Source organism: Ochotona curzoniae, unplaced genomic scaffold (genome assembly GCF_017591425.1).
Source record: "Ochotona curzoniae isolate NIBS_2020 unplaced genomic scaffold, NIBS_Ocur_1.0 contig_3520, whole genome shotgun sequence".
Lineage (NCBI taxonomy): Eukaryota > Metazoa > Chordata > Mammalia > Lagomorpha > Ochotonidae > Ochotona > Ochotona curzoniae.
This window is the reverse complement of record NW_024465894.1, coordinates 15,970,749-15,983,596: the sequence shown is the minus strand read 5'-3', so window position 1 is coordinate 15,983,596 and position 12,848 is coordinate 15,970,749. Positions and strand designations below refer to the sequence as shown.

The 12,848-nt window shown below is 52.0% G+C and overlaps 1 protein-coding gene across 5 annotated transcripts in view; it reads right to left on the bottom strand.

Annotated features, from left to right (window-relative positions):
* Positions 1–4,410, bottom strand: part of BCL2L1 (BCL2 like 1) — a 56,690-nt gene extending 52,280 nt beyond the window's left edge. Inside the window, exons 1-2 of one of the 5 annotated variants that reach the window (XM_040981677.1) lie at positions 4,251–4,410; positions 2,141–2,816 (exon numbers count right to left, since the gene is read on the bottom strand). In XM_040981677.1, coding sequence (XP_040837611.1) covers positions 2,141–2,704 — 564 coding nt within the window. In that variant the 5' untranslated portion in view covers positions 2,705–2,816; positions 4,251–4,410. Of the gene's footprint in view, positions 1–2,140; positions 2,835–2,926; positions 3,016–3,107; positions 3,960–4,250 lie in introns of those variants that run through there. The other 4 variants (XM_040981678.1, XM_040981675.1, XM_040981674.1 and 1 more) reach the window with 4 other exon arrangements.
* Between the last annotated feature and the right edge of the window lie 8,438 nt (positions 4,411–12,848).

Here is a 12,848-nt window from a genome sequence, read left to right as displayed (position 1 = left end):
TAAAGGCTCATTTCCTTCCCCTTTCCTGTGAGGAGGCTAAACTTAGACAACATCCCTGGGCAGAACAGCCCACGATTCCTCCACCCCAGGCGCTCCAGGCTGCCGCCTCCAGGCTGACCAGCCGCTGCAGGCGAACTGCCACCCTACCTCGGCAGGCTCTGTCTCACCTGGCCTCAGGGGAAGAACACAGGCCCAGGAATGGCTCTGACGTAACCAGCTAGCTCTTCCACACATATCCTCTGTCATTCCCCGGGAGGAAGTGACCTGTGAGAGGTAGGCTGGCCAATGGATCCTGAAATTCTTCCCGCAAAGAGATGTAGGATACAATTTGAATCCAGGGGTGCGCTCATGGAGCAGCCCAGGCCTGCTGGGTTTCAGACCTTGTTCACGGCCAGGTCGGGCCAGGTTGGGCACACTGGCTGGCTGACCAGCTACCTCTCCCAGGTGGCCTTTGTTTACAGTCAGCTGCAACTCACCTGACTTGGACCACTGGCCGGAGGACAGCAGTCAGGCAGGAGGGTGGCCGTTCGCCCATTCCCTACAGGGAGATGCCCACGGGTGTCTGCAGGGCTGGAATCCTGTCCTTCCTGTAATCAGCTGAGCAAATATTTGCTCCCCCCCCCCCACTCCCAAAGAGAATCAAAGCGGGCAGGACTAGGAGAGGTCAGAACACAAAAACCCCACAGGAACTGTTTAATCATTTATCTCCCAGGGAGTTCATTTACAGAAAGGCTTTTCAAGTCCGATCGGCCTTCACCCCAGCTCCAGGAGGCCTCCCACCTTTCCCCACCAGTCAGCCCCACCCCAGGCACCCAGTGACTTGACCCCCTGGCCATGTGCAAAGAGACCACAGCTAATGAAGTTGCAAAGGGAAACCCAGAGACAGGGGTGGGTCTCAGGAAGTGCCTGCCACGCCCCAAGCCCAGCCTACAGACAATTGCATTCCTGGAATTCCTAGGTGCGCAGTGCCAGGGCCCCTTCCACCTGAGCTGGTCAGTAGGTACTGTATTCTCCATTACAAGCTTTATTCTCCACAGCCTATGGGTTCTGGGAGGGTTTCAGGATACCTAAGTTCTGCATCTCCCTTAGGTGGGGAGATGGGCAAGGATCTAGGACCAGGTTTGCCGAAGAGGGGTGCCCACTGGTAAAGAAAGGTACTCCATGACCTCACGGTGACTCAGGGAAGTGTGAGCCACTGTTACCCTGCCACACACACAAGGTGTCCTCATAGCACTCATGTTACCTTCCCACTTGGCAAAACTCTGCCAGGCAAGGCGGGCCTGTCCATTTTTTTTTTTTTTTTTTTTTTTAGTGGAAGAACCTAAAGCTCCAGAAGGTAGGCTATTGTGTCCAAGGTCACACAGCTAGTTAGCAGAGAGGGCCCTAAGTCTGTCACCAAAGATGCCTGTCCCAGGCAGAGGCCCACGGTCGCGCTCCACGCTCTGCCAGCAGAAAGTGCTGGACCACTAAGACGCTAAAGCGGTCAGAGCTCCCACACTGCCCTCCACGCGCTGGGGTGTGTGAGGTGCAGTCCTGGGCTTGAATGTGAAATGCAGCAAGAATCCCACAAACAGGCAGACCATGCAGAAAGTCGCGAGCCTTGGGGAGAACCCACTGCAGGGGACAGAGCACAGACACGGCTGGCATAGCCTGCGCTGACCTCAAATCAGACAAATCCTGAACTCTCCAAGACAGCGGCACCTCCATCCTGGCTGTGCCGGGAAAAGTTCGAAGTAAAGGGAAGGAAGCCCAGCGCAGGTGTGAGAGCCCTGGGAGAGAAAGGCTAAAGGGGTCAGCAGCTCCCTGGCACACATCACCTCCCCCAGACATCACACTTGGCACGCTCTGACATGGAGGACCACTGCTTCAGGGCGAGAGGCAGTGCCAGACTCACTCCCCATTCTCCCAGGCTTCTGGGGCCAAACACACAGGCCGTTCCTCAGAGAAATTGCAAAAGAAGTTCAGATGATCAGGGGTCATGGGGTGCTCAGAAGGAAAAATGCCTGCTTCTTCAAGAACTACACATCTGATGCTGAAAAGGGGTGGGGGGGTACCTTAATAACCAGAGTCTCTAACAATCACCCAGCACGGCAAAGACGCAGGGGCCAAAGCAGAGAGAACCGAGGGGCGTGGTCCTTACCCAGCCGCCGTTCTCCTGGATCCAAGGCTCCAAGTGGTCATTCAGGTAAGTGGCCATCCACGCTGCGATCCGACTCACCAAGACCTGCATCTCCTTGTCCACGCTCTCCACACACAGTGCCCCGCCGAAGGAGAAAAAGGCCACGATGCGACCCCAGTTGACCCCATCACGGAAGAGTTCGTTGACGACTTGCTCAAAGCTCTGATACGCTGTCCCTGGGGTGATGTGCAGTTGGGACGTCAGATCGCTGAATGCCCGCCGGTACCTCAGTTCAAATTCATCCCCTGCCTCTCTGAGAGCTTGTTTCACCGCTGACATAGGGATCACCTCCCGGGCATCCAAGCTGCTGCTAGGGCCCGTGGCTCCATTCAGCGCAGGGCTGTCCGCCGGGTGCCAGGCCGGGGTGCCATTGAGGGTGCTGGGGGTCTCCATCTCTGGTTCAATCCCTTCTGGGGCCTCAGTCCTGGTGTCTTCCACATCACTGAACTGGCTCCAGCTGTATCCTTTCTGTGACAGCTTGTAGGAGAGAAAGTCAACCACCAGCTCCCGGTTACTCTGAGACATTTTTATAACAGGGATGGGCTCAACCAGTCCATTGTCCAAAACACCTCCTTACTCACGGGGTCTTGTCTCTGTGGAGGGATTGTCTTCTAAGACCCAAAGCCAAGATGAGGTTCTGAAGGGAGAGAAAGAGCTTCAGGGGAAATAAAATTCGTAGGTATGCCAATGACCCCCACAATATCCCACTCCCCCTTCCAGGTACCAGAATCCGGCCCTTCGCCGCACCTAGGAAGGTGCCGGTGGAGGTTCCACCAGACTTCAACCAAGTCAGATTGAAAGCACGAGTAGATTGAATCATCGCCTCCCCTGCCGGCCCATTTTTATCCCAAGCCACCCCTTTTTCTCTGAAATGCCTTCCTCGGAAAGTCACCCCGAAGCGCAGTTCCCCTCGTCGCCCCCGCACCACCTACATTCAATTCTGTGTAAGCCGGCGACAGCAGGCAGGTGCAGCCCCCTGGAAGATCTTTTGTATCATAGGTCGGGAGAGAGGAGGCGGCGGCAGGCCAGGATGCCGGTAACTCAGCCGGCCTCGCGGCAGCTGGCGAACCAGAAACAAACAGCTCCTGCCGGAGGGATCATGCGACCCGGCAGGCTGGGAGCCCGGGAGGCAACACAGGAATTGCGAAGCTCAGGAACCAGTCCCCTGGCTGGCTTGCTCCTCCATCGCCGGGATCCGGGGCGGCCGCTCGGCTCCGCACCCGCGGCCTCTAGCCACCGGGAGCCCAGCCCCCTCGCTCTTGCACGCCCCTTGGCTCTCCGCCTCCTACTGGGAGCCCGGAGAACTCTCCCGGAGGTGGCTGGTGTAGGCTTAAGGAGCTTTTTTTTTTCTTGCTTTTTTTTTTTTTTCTATTCCCTTCTATTTAAGTACCTGCCCGAAACCCTGAAGGGACTTCTCAATGAGGCTCAAGGTTTCGATGAGGGACATGAATAGGACTTAACAGCCCCCGCTCTGCGATCTGACTTGGGGAAGGCCACCCCCGGGCTTTTCCGGGAGGCTAAAGGCCGGAGACCCCCTACGAGCGCCGCTGATTTTCCTTGAATTCCCCAAAGGCCCAGAACCTGGCGGTGGGGGGATTGCCGGGTCCTCCATTCCCCACCCGGATACAATGGCCGCCGGCGCCCTGCACAAAGACGGGGTGAGGGGGAGGCGCTGGGGCCTCTCCTCGGGTCGGGGAAAGAGGGGTCGAGGCCTGCCTGTCCCCCGCCCCCTCCACGGCTGAGACCACGTTTTCCTAGGGACAGGCCCCAGGCGGCTTTGGGGAGCCCCCGAGGGCCAGGGGCTACACGTCTCGGGAGCCCCGGCTGGGTGGGCTGCGGCCTGGCGGCTTCTGCTAAACTAGGCCGGGTACCCGCCGAGCCACCGCCCTGTTGCTAGGCAACCACCCTCCCTCAGGGGCGCCCCCGAGACCTTTCAGGAAGGAGGAGTCCAGCGCCCGGCGGCCCTCCCCCGGCGTAGCCAATCGGAGAGCCCAGTCGGCACGCAAGCGGGACGGCGAAGGTTCCCATTGGGCGTCGTGCGCGTCACACAGAGAGTAGGCGGTGCTCTCACCTGCGAGCCCCAGGAGCCGTGGGGGGCCACATCCCCCTTCATCGGCCGGGTGGTTTCCAGACTCGAGGGTTCTTGGCTGCCGAGTTCCGTGGCGCGGACCCCGGGCCGGCCTACCTGGCTGACGCGGCTCTCGCGGTCTCTTCTCCAACCAGCCGGCCTCAGTTTCCCTCGAAGAGACCGGGGGAACTTGCAAGCTCAGTCACTTCCGGTGCTGCGGCAGCGCGCGCGAGCCCGAGACGCACGGGGAGTGCGCGCCTCAAGTGACGGGCGTGGAGACCTGGGTGAGAGCGCCCCCTGGTGGCAGGTCTGGAGAAATAGAAGATGTACAGAGTCTGGAACGTCTCTGGTTCACCTGTCGGTTCATCGTGACATCTGTCAGTTGACATCACAAATGCGTTGGGGCTCAGCGCAGTGAATTCCACTCAGCAGTAAGGATTCTAGTTCTGCCGGTTGGGGAGGTTTCTCAGATTCTCTGCGTCTCAATTTCCTCGAATGGAAGATGGGGTAAAGGGCACATGCCAACCCTCCCCCTCAGTGTAAAGAGTATTACTATTATTGGGCATTCTGACCTTTCCACTTCCGATCCAGCTCCTGCTAATGCACCTGGGAAGGCAGCGGAAGATGGCTCAGGTCCTTGGACCCCTGAACCCACTATAGACATCTGGAGGAAGCCCCTGGCCCCCCGACTTTGGCCTGGCCGTGTCCTGGCTTTTGGGGCTATTTGAGGTGTGAACCAGTGAATGGAAAACCTCTCTCTGACTCCTTTCAAATAAATAAATATGTTTTAATAGTTACTTTTTGATTTAGGACTTTTTAAAAAAGATTTATTTTATTTGGGGCTGGCGCTGTGGCTCAGTAGGCTAATTGTCAACCTTTAAGTGCTCATAAGGGTGCCGGTCTATGTCCCAGCTGCTCCACTTCCGGTCCTGTTCCCTGCTTATGGCATATGAAAGCAGCAGAGGATGGTACAAGTTCTTGGGACCCTGTACCCGCGTGGGAGACTTGAAGAAGCTCCTGGCTCCTGGCTTCAGATTGGATAGCTCCAGCTGTTCTGGTAATTTGGGGAGTGAACTAGTGAATGCAGGATCTCTCTTCTTCTGTCTGTGAAATCTGCCTTTACAATAAAACTAAATCTTTTTTTTTAAAAAAAGATGCTGGCTTAGTCACCAATGTCCCGTGTCGGAGTGTTGGATTCATTCCCACCTCTGGCTTCTGCCTTCAGCTGCTGGCTAGCGTGAGCCTTCGAGCCACGTGGGGACCCGGCCTGAATTTCCAGCTCCTAGCCTCTCTCCCGACCCAGTCTTGGCTGCTGCGTGCATAAGGGGAAGTGAACCTATATTCTCTGTCTCTGCAGGCCTCTCAAGTAAATTAAAAAATCTGTAAGATAGACATACAGAAGTAGTGAAAATTGTGAGATACAAAAGAACATAGAATGAAACACGAAGTGCTTTTCTATCCTACTTTCAATGTCTAACTGTCCTGATCGAAATCTTTTATTTTTTTTTAACTCAGGGTTATGTGGAATGACGAAAAGACAGAGAGAGAGAGAGAGATAATCTCCCATTCCTGGTTCATTCCCCATATGGCCACAGCGGGTGGGACGTCCAGGCCTGGGCCAGACTGAAGGCGGGAGTTTCCTGTAGGTCTGCCACTACTTGAGTGACAGGGTTCTAAGTGCTTGGAACATCTACTGTTGCTTTCCCAAGTACATTCAGCAGGGAGCTGGATCAGAAGTTGAGCAGCTTGGGCACAGCACGGTGGCCTAGCGGCTAAAGTCCTCGCCTTGAACACGCCAGCATCCCATATGGGCACAGGTTCTAATCCTAGCAGCTCCACTTCCCACCCAGCTCCCTGCTTGTGGCCTGGGAAAGCGGTCGAGGACGGCCCAAAGCCTTGGGACCCTGCACCCGCGTGGGAGACCCGGAAGACATTTCCTGGCTCCTGGCTTTGGATCGGCTCAGCACCAGCCGTTGCGCTCACTTGGGGAGTGAATCATCAGACAGAAGATCTTCCTCTCTGTCTCTCTTCCTCTCTGTATATCTGACTTTGTAATAAAAATAAATAAATCTTAAAACAAAAAAAAAGAAGTGGAGCAGCTGGGACTCATTGGTGTCCATATGATATGCTGGTGCTGCAGGCTGTGGCTTAACTCATTATACCACAATGCCAGCCCCAAAATCATTTGTTTTCTTCCTCTTCTTCCTCTTCCTCTGCTTCTTTTAAAGATTTATTTGGTCTTTAATTGGAAAATCAGATTTACAGAGAGAAGGAAAGATAGAAAGAATTTACAGAGAGAAGGAAAGACAGAAAGATCTTCTATCTGCTGATTCACTCCCCAAGTGACCACAATGGCCAAAGCTGAACCAATCTGAAGCCAGGAGCCAGGAACTTCCTCCAGGTCTCCCACGCGGGTGCAGGGTCCCAAGGCTTTGGGTCATCCTTGATTGCGTTCCTAGGCCACAAACAGGGAGCTGGATGGTAAGTAGAGCAGCTGGGACATGAACTGGTGGCCATATTAGATCCTGGGCATGCAAGGCAAGGACTTTGACCATTAGACTACTGCGCTGGGCCCTCAATGTCATTCTTCTTGACTTCTTTGCTGTGTAGCCTCTTAAACATGTTCACTATATTCAAAAGTTATATTTGTATTTGCAAATATTTCTATAGTGGGTCAGTAACTATGTTTTGTCCCCAATGGACTGTGCGTTTTAAGCTGACTTAATATTTAAAGTTAGTCCACTCCTTTATAAAGCTGTGCCCTTCCTCTGCGTGTGAGCCTTCAGGTAGTTTCCGAACTTTGCTGTTACATGCAGTGCTGTAACTGTGGGTTTATCTGTCAAGTAAAAATCCTTGCAAGTGAAATTACTGGGGAATAAGTTGAAGAATTTGTTTCCGTTTTTTTCTTCAGTGGATGTTGGTGAAGGGCTTTGCCCAGCGGTTGTACCGGTTTATCTACCCATCAGTCAAGTAGGAGAGAGCCTGCTTCCTGGCTTCTTGCACTGTGCAGGCTGTTGGCAGATGCTGTTTGATGGATTGATTATTTAGCTATCTGAGAGGCAGAGTTAGAGAGACATGAGGGGAGACAAAAGGGGATCTTCCATCCACCGGTTCACTCACTCGATGGTCACAATGGCTTGGGCTGGGCCAGGCTGAAGGCTCAGGAGCTCCCACAGAGGTGGCAGGGGCCCAGGCACGTGGGGCATCGTCTGCCGCCTTCCCAGGCACAGCATCAGGGAGCTGGATTGAAAGTGGAGCAGCCGGGACTCGAGCTTATGTTCCTGTCTCTGGGAGCCCAGCTCACTGCACCAGCAGGCTGGGCCCTGACTCCTCTTTCTCTGTCATCAAAGAAAGAACTTCTCCAGCTCAGAACTGTAGAAACAGTTCTCCTTTTTTGTCTAGTTTTACTCTCTTCTTACTTAGCATTTTATTTTAAAAGATTTATTTATTTTTCTTGGAAAGTCAGATTTACAGAGAGAAGAGAGACAGAGAGAAGCGCTTCCCTCTGCTGGTTCACTCCCCAAATGGCTCCAATGGCCAGAGCTGAGCTAATCTGAGGCCAGGAGCCACGAGCTTCTTCTGGGTCTCTCATGTGGGTGCAGGGTCCTAAGGACTTGGGTTGTCCTCCCCTGCTTTACCAGGCCACCAGCAGGGAGCTGGATGGGAAGTGGAGCAGTGGGAACATGAACTGGTGCCCATATAGAATCCCAGTGCTTGCAGACAAAAGATTAGCCAATTGAGCCACCTAGCCAGGTGCCATATTTAACATTTAAATCCTTATTCCTCCATAAATTCACTTTGTTGTAAGGTAGAAATCCAAATTTTTCCCCTCACATAACCTATTCATATTCCCCTACCAATCTGAGATGTCATATACCGATCAGAAACTCCCATGTCACGTGCATCCAGCCGGTTTCTGAACTTCCTGGTGTGTTCCCTGGGAAGACTCACAAGCTGGGCTACATCTGACAGACATTTCCGAAGTCCTCGGTGTCACAGTTATTCATATGTGCAGCGTATGTCATCAGCAGGGTCTGACTGTGGTGCCGGTCAATCAGCTATCACGTGGCCCCGGGCTCATGCTGTTGTCAAGTACACATCTGGTCTTCATCCCCATGACCTGGCACAGGACTCTCACAATCCTGTACACTTCCAGGGGGAGTTGACAGATGGCCGGCAGCCCTCAGTCATCGGATGACAGTTGCTGGTCACTGCAGAGACCAAGGCTGAGTGAGAGGGTTGGGACCGACAGAGGCTGAAGGCCAGGCTGTTCACGTGGTCAGCCACAGCTGTGGAGTGAAGCTCCTGTCAGAATCCGGAGGCGTGGGTTCGGGGAGCTTCTGCGGAGCTTTGAAGGGTGATGTCACAGTTAGGGTGCAGAAACCCTGTATCCTTCCACCCTACTCACACCTTATCCTAGAAGAGATGCTTTGAGGTGTTCCCCTTAACGTGGCTTGCTGCTGAGTTAGTTTACCAAACCCTGGAAAGGTGGGGCAGTGCTGCAGCAGAGCCAGTCAAGCCACTGTGGATAGTGCTGGCATCCCATATGGGCACTAACTTGAGTCCCAGCTGCCCCACTTCGATCTGGCTCCCTGCTAATGCAACTGGGAAAGCAGCGGAAGACGGCTCACCTGCAGCGTGGGGGAGACCTGGAAGAAACTCTTGGCTCCTGGCTTCAGTCTGGCCCAGCCCTGGCTGTGTGGTCATTTGGGGAGTGAGCCAGCAGATGGAAGATCTCTCTAATACAGATGTGCTTATTAAATGGAATTGTTCTTGTATGTCTGTAGGAGGACATTGTGAGCCTGGAAGGTCAGCGAGCACAGGTTTGCAGTTCATTGGACAGTATTTGCATGACAACAACCTAATGGCTACCTTTGGTATAAACAGCATGTAAATGAGAACACCTGGTGGGATATACAAAACAAAAGGAATTCCAATCAAGAGGGGGACACAGTACGGACTCTCAGTGTATAAAGTCTGATGCCCCTAATAAACTTCGGCTTTGACCCTCAGTCAGGGTCCACGCGTGTTATTATCGGCTCCGTGCACCAAGTCCGTCGCTGCGGGACGGCGACATAATGTACAGAGACGTTTTTGGCTTCACCCTTCATATCTCAGATATATCTTAGAAACATAATAAAACGCACACACAGATTTGTTCCTTATGAGGAAAATTTTAGATTTAGATTTTAGAAAGACTAGGAGATACAGGCGTATTGAAATCCCAGTACTGGAGATGTTCCCGCTCCAGTGGATGGATTATAACTATTTTTTTTCTTCATCGCTTCTGTATTTTCAAATATTAAAAATAAGAAATTATCACTTTTAAAATTTTTATTTATTCCTTTATTATTGAGACATTCATAGAGTACTGGTTCTCTCATGCATTGGTTCACAAATGCCTGCTCTAGCAGGGCCAGGCCAGGTCAAAGCCGGGCAACAGGGACTCAAGCCAGGTCCCCCAGGTACATGGCAGGGACTGACTCCTTGTGCCCTCCATCCCTGCTGCCTCCCACCATATATATCAGCAGGAGGAAGGAATCAGGTGCAGGAACTGAGGATCCAGTCGGGGTACCTTCACCACCTGACCAGCAGGCTGCCATAGAGAGCATTACTTTATAAAGGAGAAATGAAAATATGCATAGGGGTAGGTGTTTGCGTTGTGGTTAGGATGCTTGTTGAGACATCTGTGTCCCATACTGGAATGCCTGGTTTGCTTCCAACCTCTGAAACCTGTAACAAAGCATAAGGTTTCTGATTCATAGATTGCAGCATGTAGTAGAATTCTTCTGTTAAAGAATACTACCCTGGGCCTAGCGCAGTAGCCTAGTGGTTAAAGTCCTCACCTTGCAAGCACTGGGATCCATATAGGTACCAGTTCATGTCCTGGCTGCTCTACTTCCCATCCAGCTCCCTGCTTGTGACCTGGGAAAGCAGTAAAGGATGGTAAAGGCCTGGAGACCCTGCTCCTGCGAGGGAAAATTAGAAGAAGCTCCTGGCTCCTAGCTTCGGATCAGCTTAGCTCCAACCATTGCAGCCACATGAGAGTGAACCAGTAGAATGCCATGTCGATGCAGTTCACCGAGTCAGAAGTGAGCTCACCCCCAGCTTAGCACATGCTCAGTCCTTTCCCTTGCCCTTGCCTCCTTACGCAAAATGGCGCCCAGTTCAGCTCTAGGGGGCTGACTGGGCTATGAAATCCACCCTGATCTCACACTGCCCGTCTGAGATTTGCTGCTCTGTCTCTGCTCCTGGTCAAATCAAACAGACCAACAGGACGGACAGTTCTTTGTCTGGGTTCACCTCCCAAGCTCCCAGTGAAAGCCCCTTCCCACCTGGTTGCTGGTGGAGTTCAGACTGCCATGGTGGAGTATCAGTTACTGCAACGCCACACTGCTGTGCCCGTTGCTTTCCTGTGTCTGTCAGTCTCCAGGTACCCTTCTGCTGTCCTTCTGTCTTTTCCTATTTCCTGAAATATTTCCTCTCTGTTTCGTCCTGATTAAATGTTTCTCCATCTGTTTAAATGTGTCCTTACCCTATTCCGCCGTCTTGATTCTCCCAAGAGGTCTTATTTTAATCATATGTTTCACATACATTTTGAGTGATAAAAATAAAATTGTGGGGGGCCTGCCGGCATGGCCTAGCGGCTAAAGTCCTCGCCTTGAACACGTCAAAATCCCATATGGTCACTGGTTCTAATCCCGGCAACTCCACTTCCCACCCAGCTCCCTGCCTGTGGCCTGGGATGGCAGTCGAGGACGGCCCAAAGCTTTGGGACCTTGCACCCGCGTGGGAGACCCGGAAGAGGCTCCTGGATCCTGGCTTCAGATCGGCACAGCATCAGTCGTTGTGGTCACTTGGGGGGTGAATCATCAGACGGAAAATCTTCCTTTCTATGTCTTCTCCTTTCTGTATATTTGACTTTGTAATAAAAATAAATAATTTTTAAAAAAAATTGTGAGGATTAAAAATATTAAAGTGTGAAATAGTTAATTCTGGATGTGGATCAGAAGGATTATTATTCTTTTTTTACTTTTTCAAAAATTTTATGATATACAATTGCAAAGGCTCTGGGATTTCCCTTACCCCATTCCCAAATTCCCTCCCCGCCCACTGACTTCCCCCCTATATTATTACAATAATATAGTCCTTCATAAGTAGTCATAAGTCCAGCATTCTGCCATTTAAGTGTATCCTGACCCTGCGGGTACAGGCAGTGGCATCCTATTGTCAAGATATATTTAACAGTTTCATAGGGAGTCCATCTTTGATTTGGAAGTAGAGATGTATGTATTGTATCTTTTTATCTAGATATGATAGTCTCTATTACAGAGTTATTTTTAAAAAGATGTATTAATTTTTATTGGGAAGGCAGATATAGGAGGAGCGACAGAAAGGAAGATCTGTCCAATGGTTCACTCTCCAAGTGAGCGCAACGGCTGGAGCTGAGCCAATCTGAAGCCAGGAGCCAGGAGCTCTTCCAGGTCTCCCACACAGGTGCAGGGTCCCAAGGCCTTTGGCTGTCCTCGACTGCTTTCCCAGGCCACAAGCAGGGAGCTGAATGGGAAGCAGGGTTGCCAGGATTAGAACCGGTGACCATATGGGATCCTGGCGCATTCAAGGCAAAGACTTTAACCACTACGCTATTGCGCTGGGCCCTATTACACAATTACTATAAATTCCCTTAAATTAAAAGCCACAAAACAAAATCAACAACAGAAAGAAAGTTAACAAATTTACAACGCCATGAAGTTAAATAACTTCATGTTAACTTCAATGTGTCGCTGAAGAAATTAAAATAAAAATCCTTCTTGTGAGTCAGTGAAAAGGGAACTATTTTGAAGAAATGAAAATGAATGCCGGAGATGCGCCGATCTGAAGCCAGGAGCCAGGAACTTCCTCCAGGTCTCCCAAGCGGGTGCAGAATCCCAAGGCTTTGGGCCGTCCTGGACTGCTCTCCCAGGCCACAGGCAGGGATAGCCTGTGGGATGGGAAGTGGGGCAGCTGGGATAGGAACCTTTAGCATCTAGGTTGCCATTCTGTGCAGTTAGCTCTTTTTCTGTGGAAATGAGAGCAGGGTGCAGAAGGGACTAAAGGAGAACCGCCCCGTACCTCGCGCGCTGGGGTCCGTTAGGCCGAGGGTCTGGACTGCGGGAGGGGTTGGACTCCTTAAGGCTGGGGCGAGTCTACCCTGTATGTAGGAAACACCCACTGAGATGAACAAACATTCAAGGTACAACAAACGATGGCAAGAATAACTTTTAGAGTTCTCTTTTTAGGAAAACTCTACAGAGCTTCCTAGGTGGGTGCAAGCTGGGGTGTCATCTAGGCGGGCCCCCCACCTCCGCGGTGGGTACCACCTTCCCCAGATGGAGTTGGAGGAGCAGAGAGTTCTGGGCTTTGTAGTAACGTCCTCTATCAGAGTTGTTCCCAGGCGGGTTGACGTTGACCCACAAGACTACATTTCCCAGGAGGCCCTAAGGCGATTTTGTCCCTCCTCCAGACTTCCGGCGTCGCTGCGCCTTCTAGGACCAATCGGGACGCGGAGGTGGTCGGCTCCTAAGGCTGTGATTGGTGTATTCAACTAGGCTTCCTGGGTTC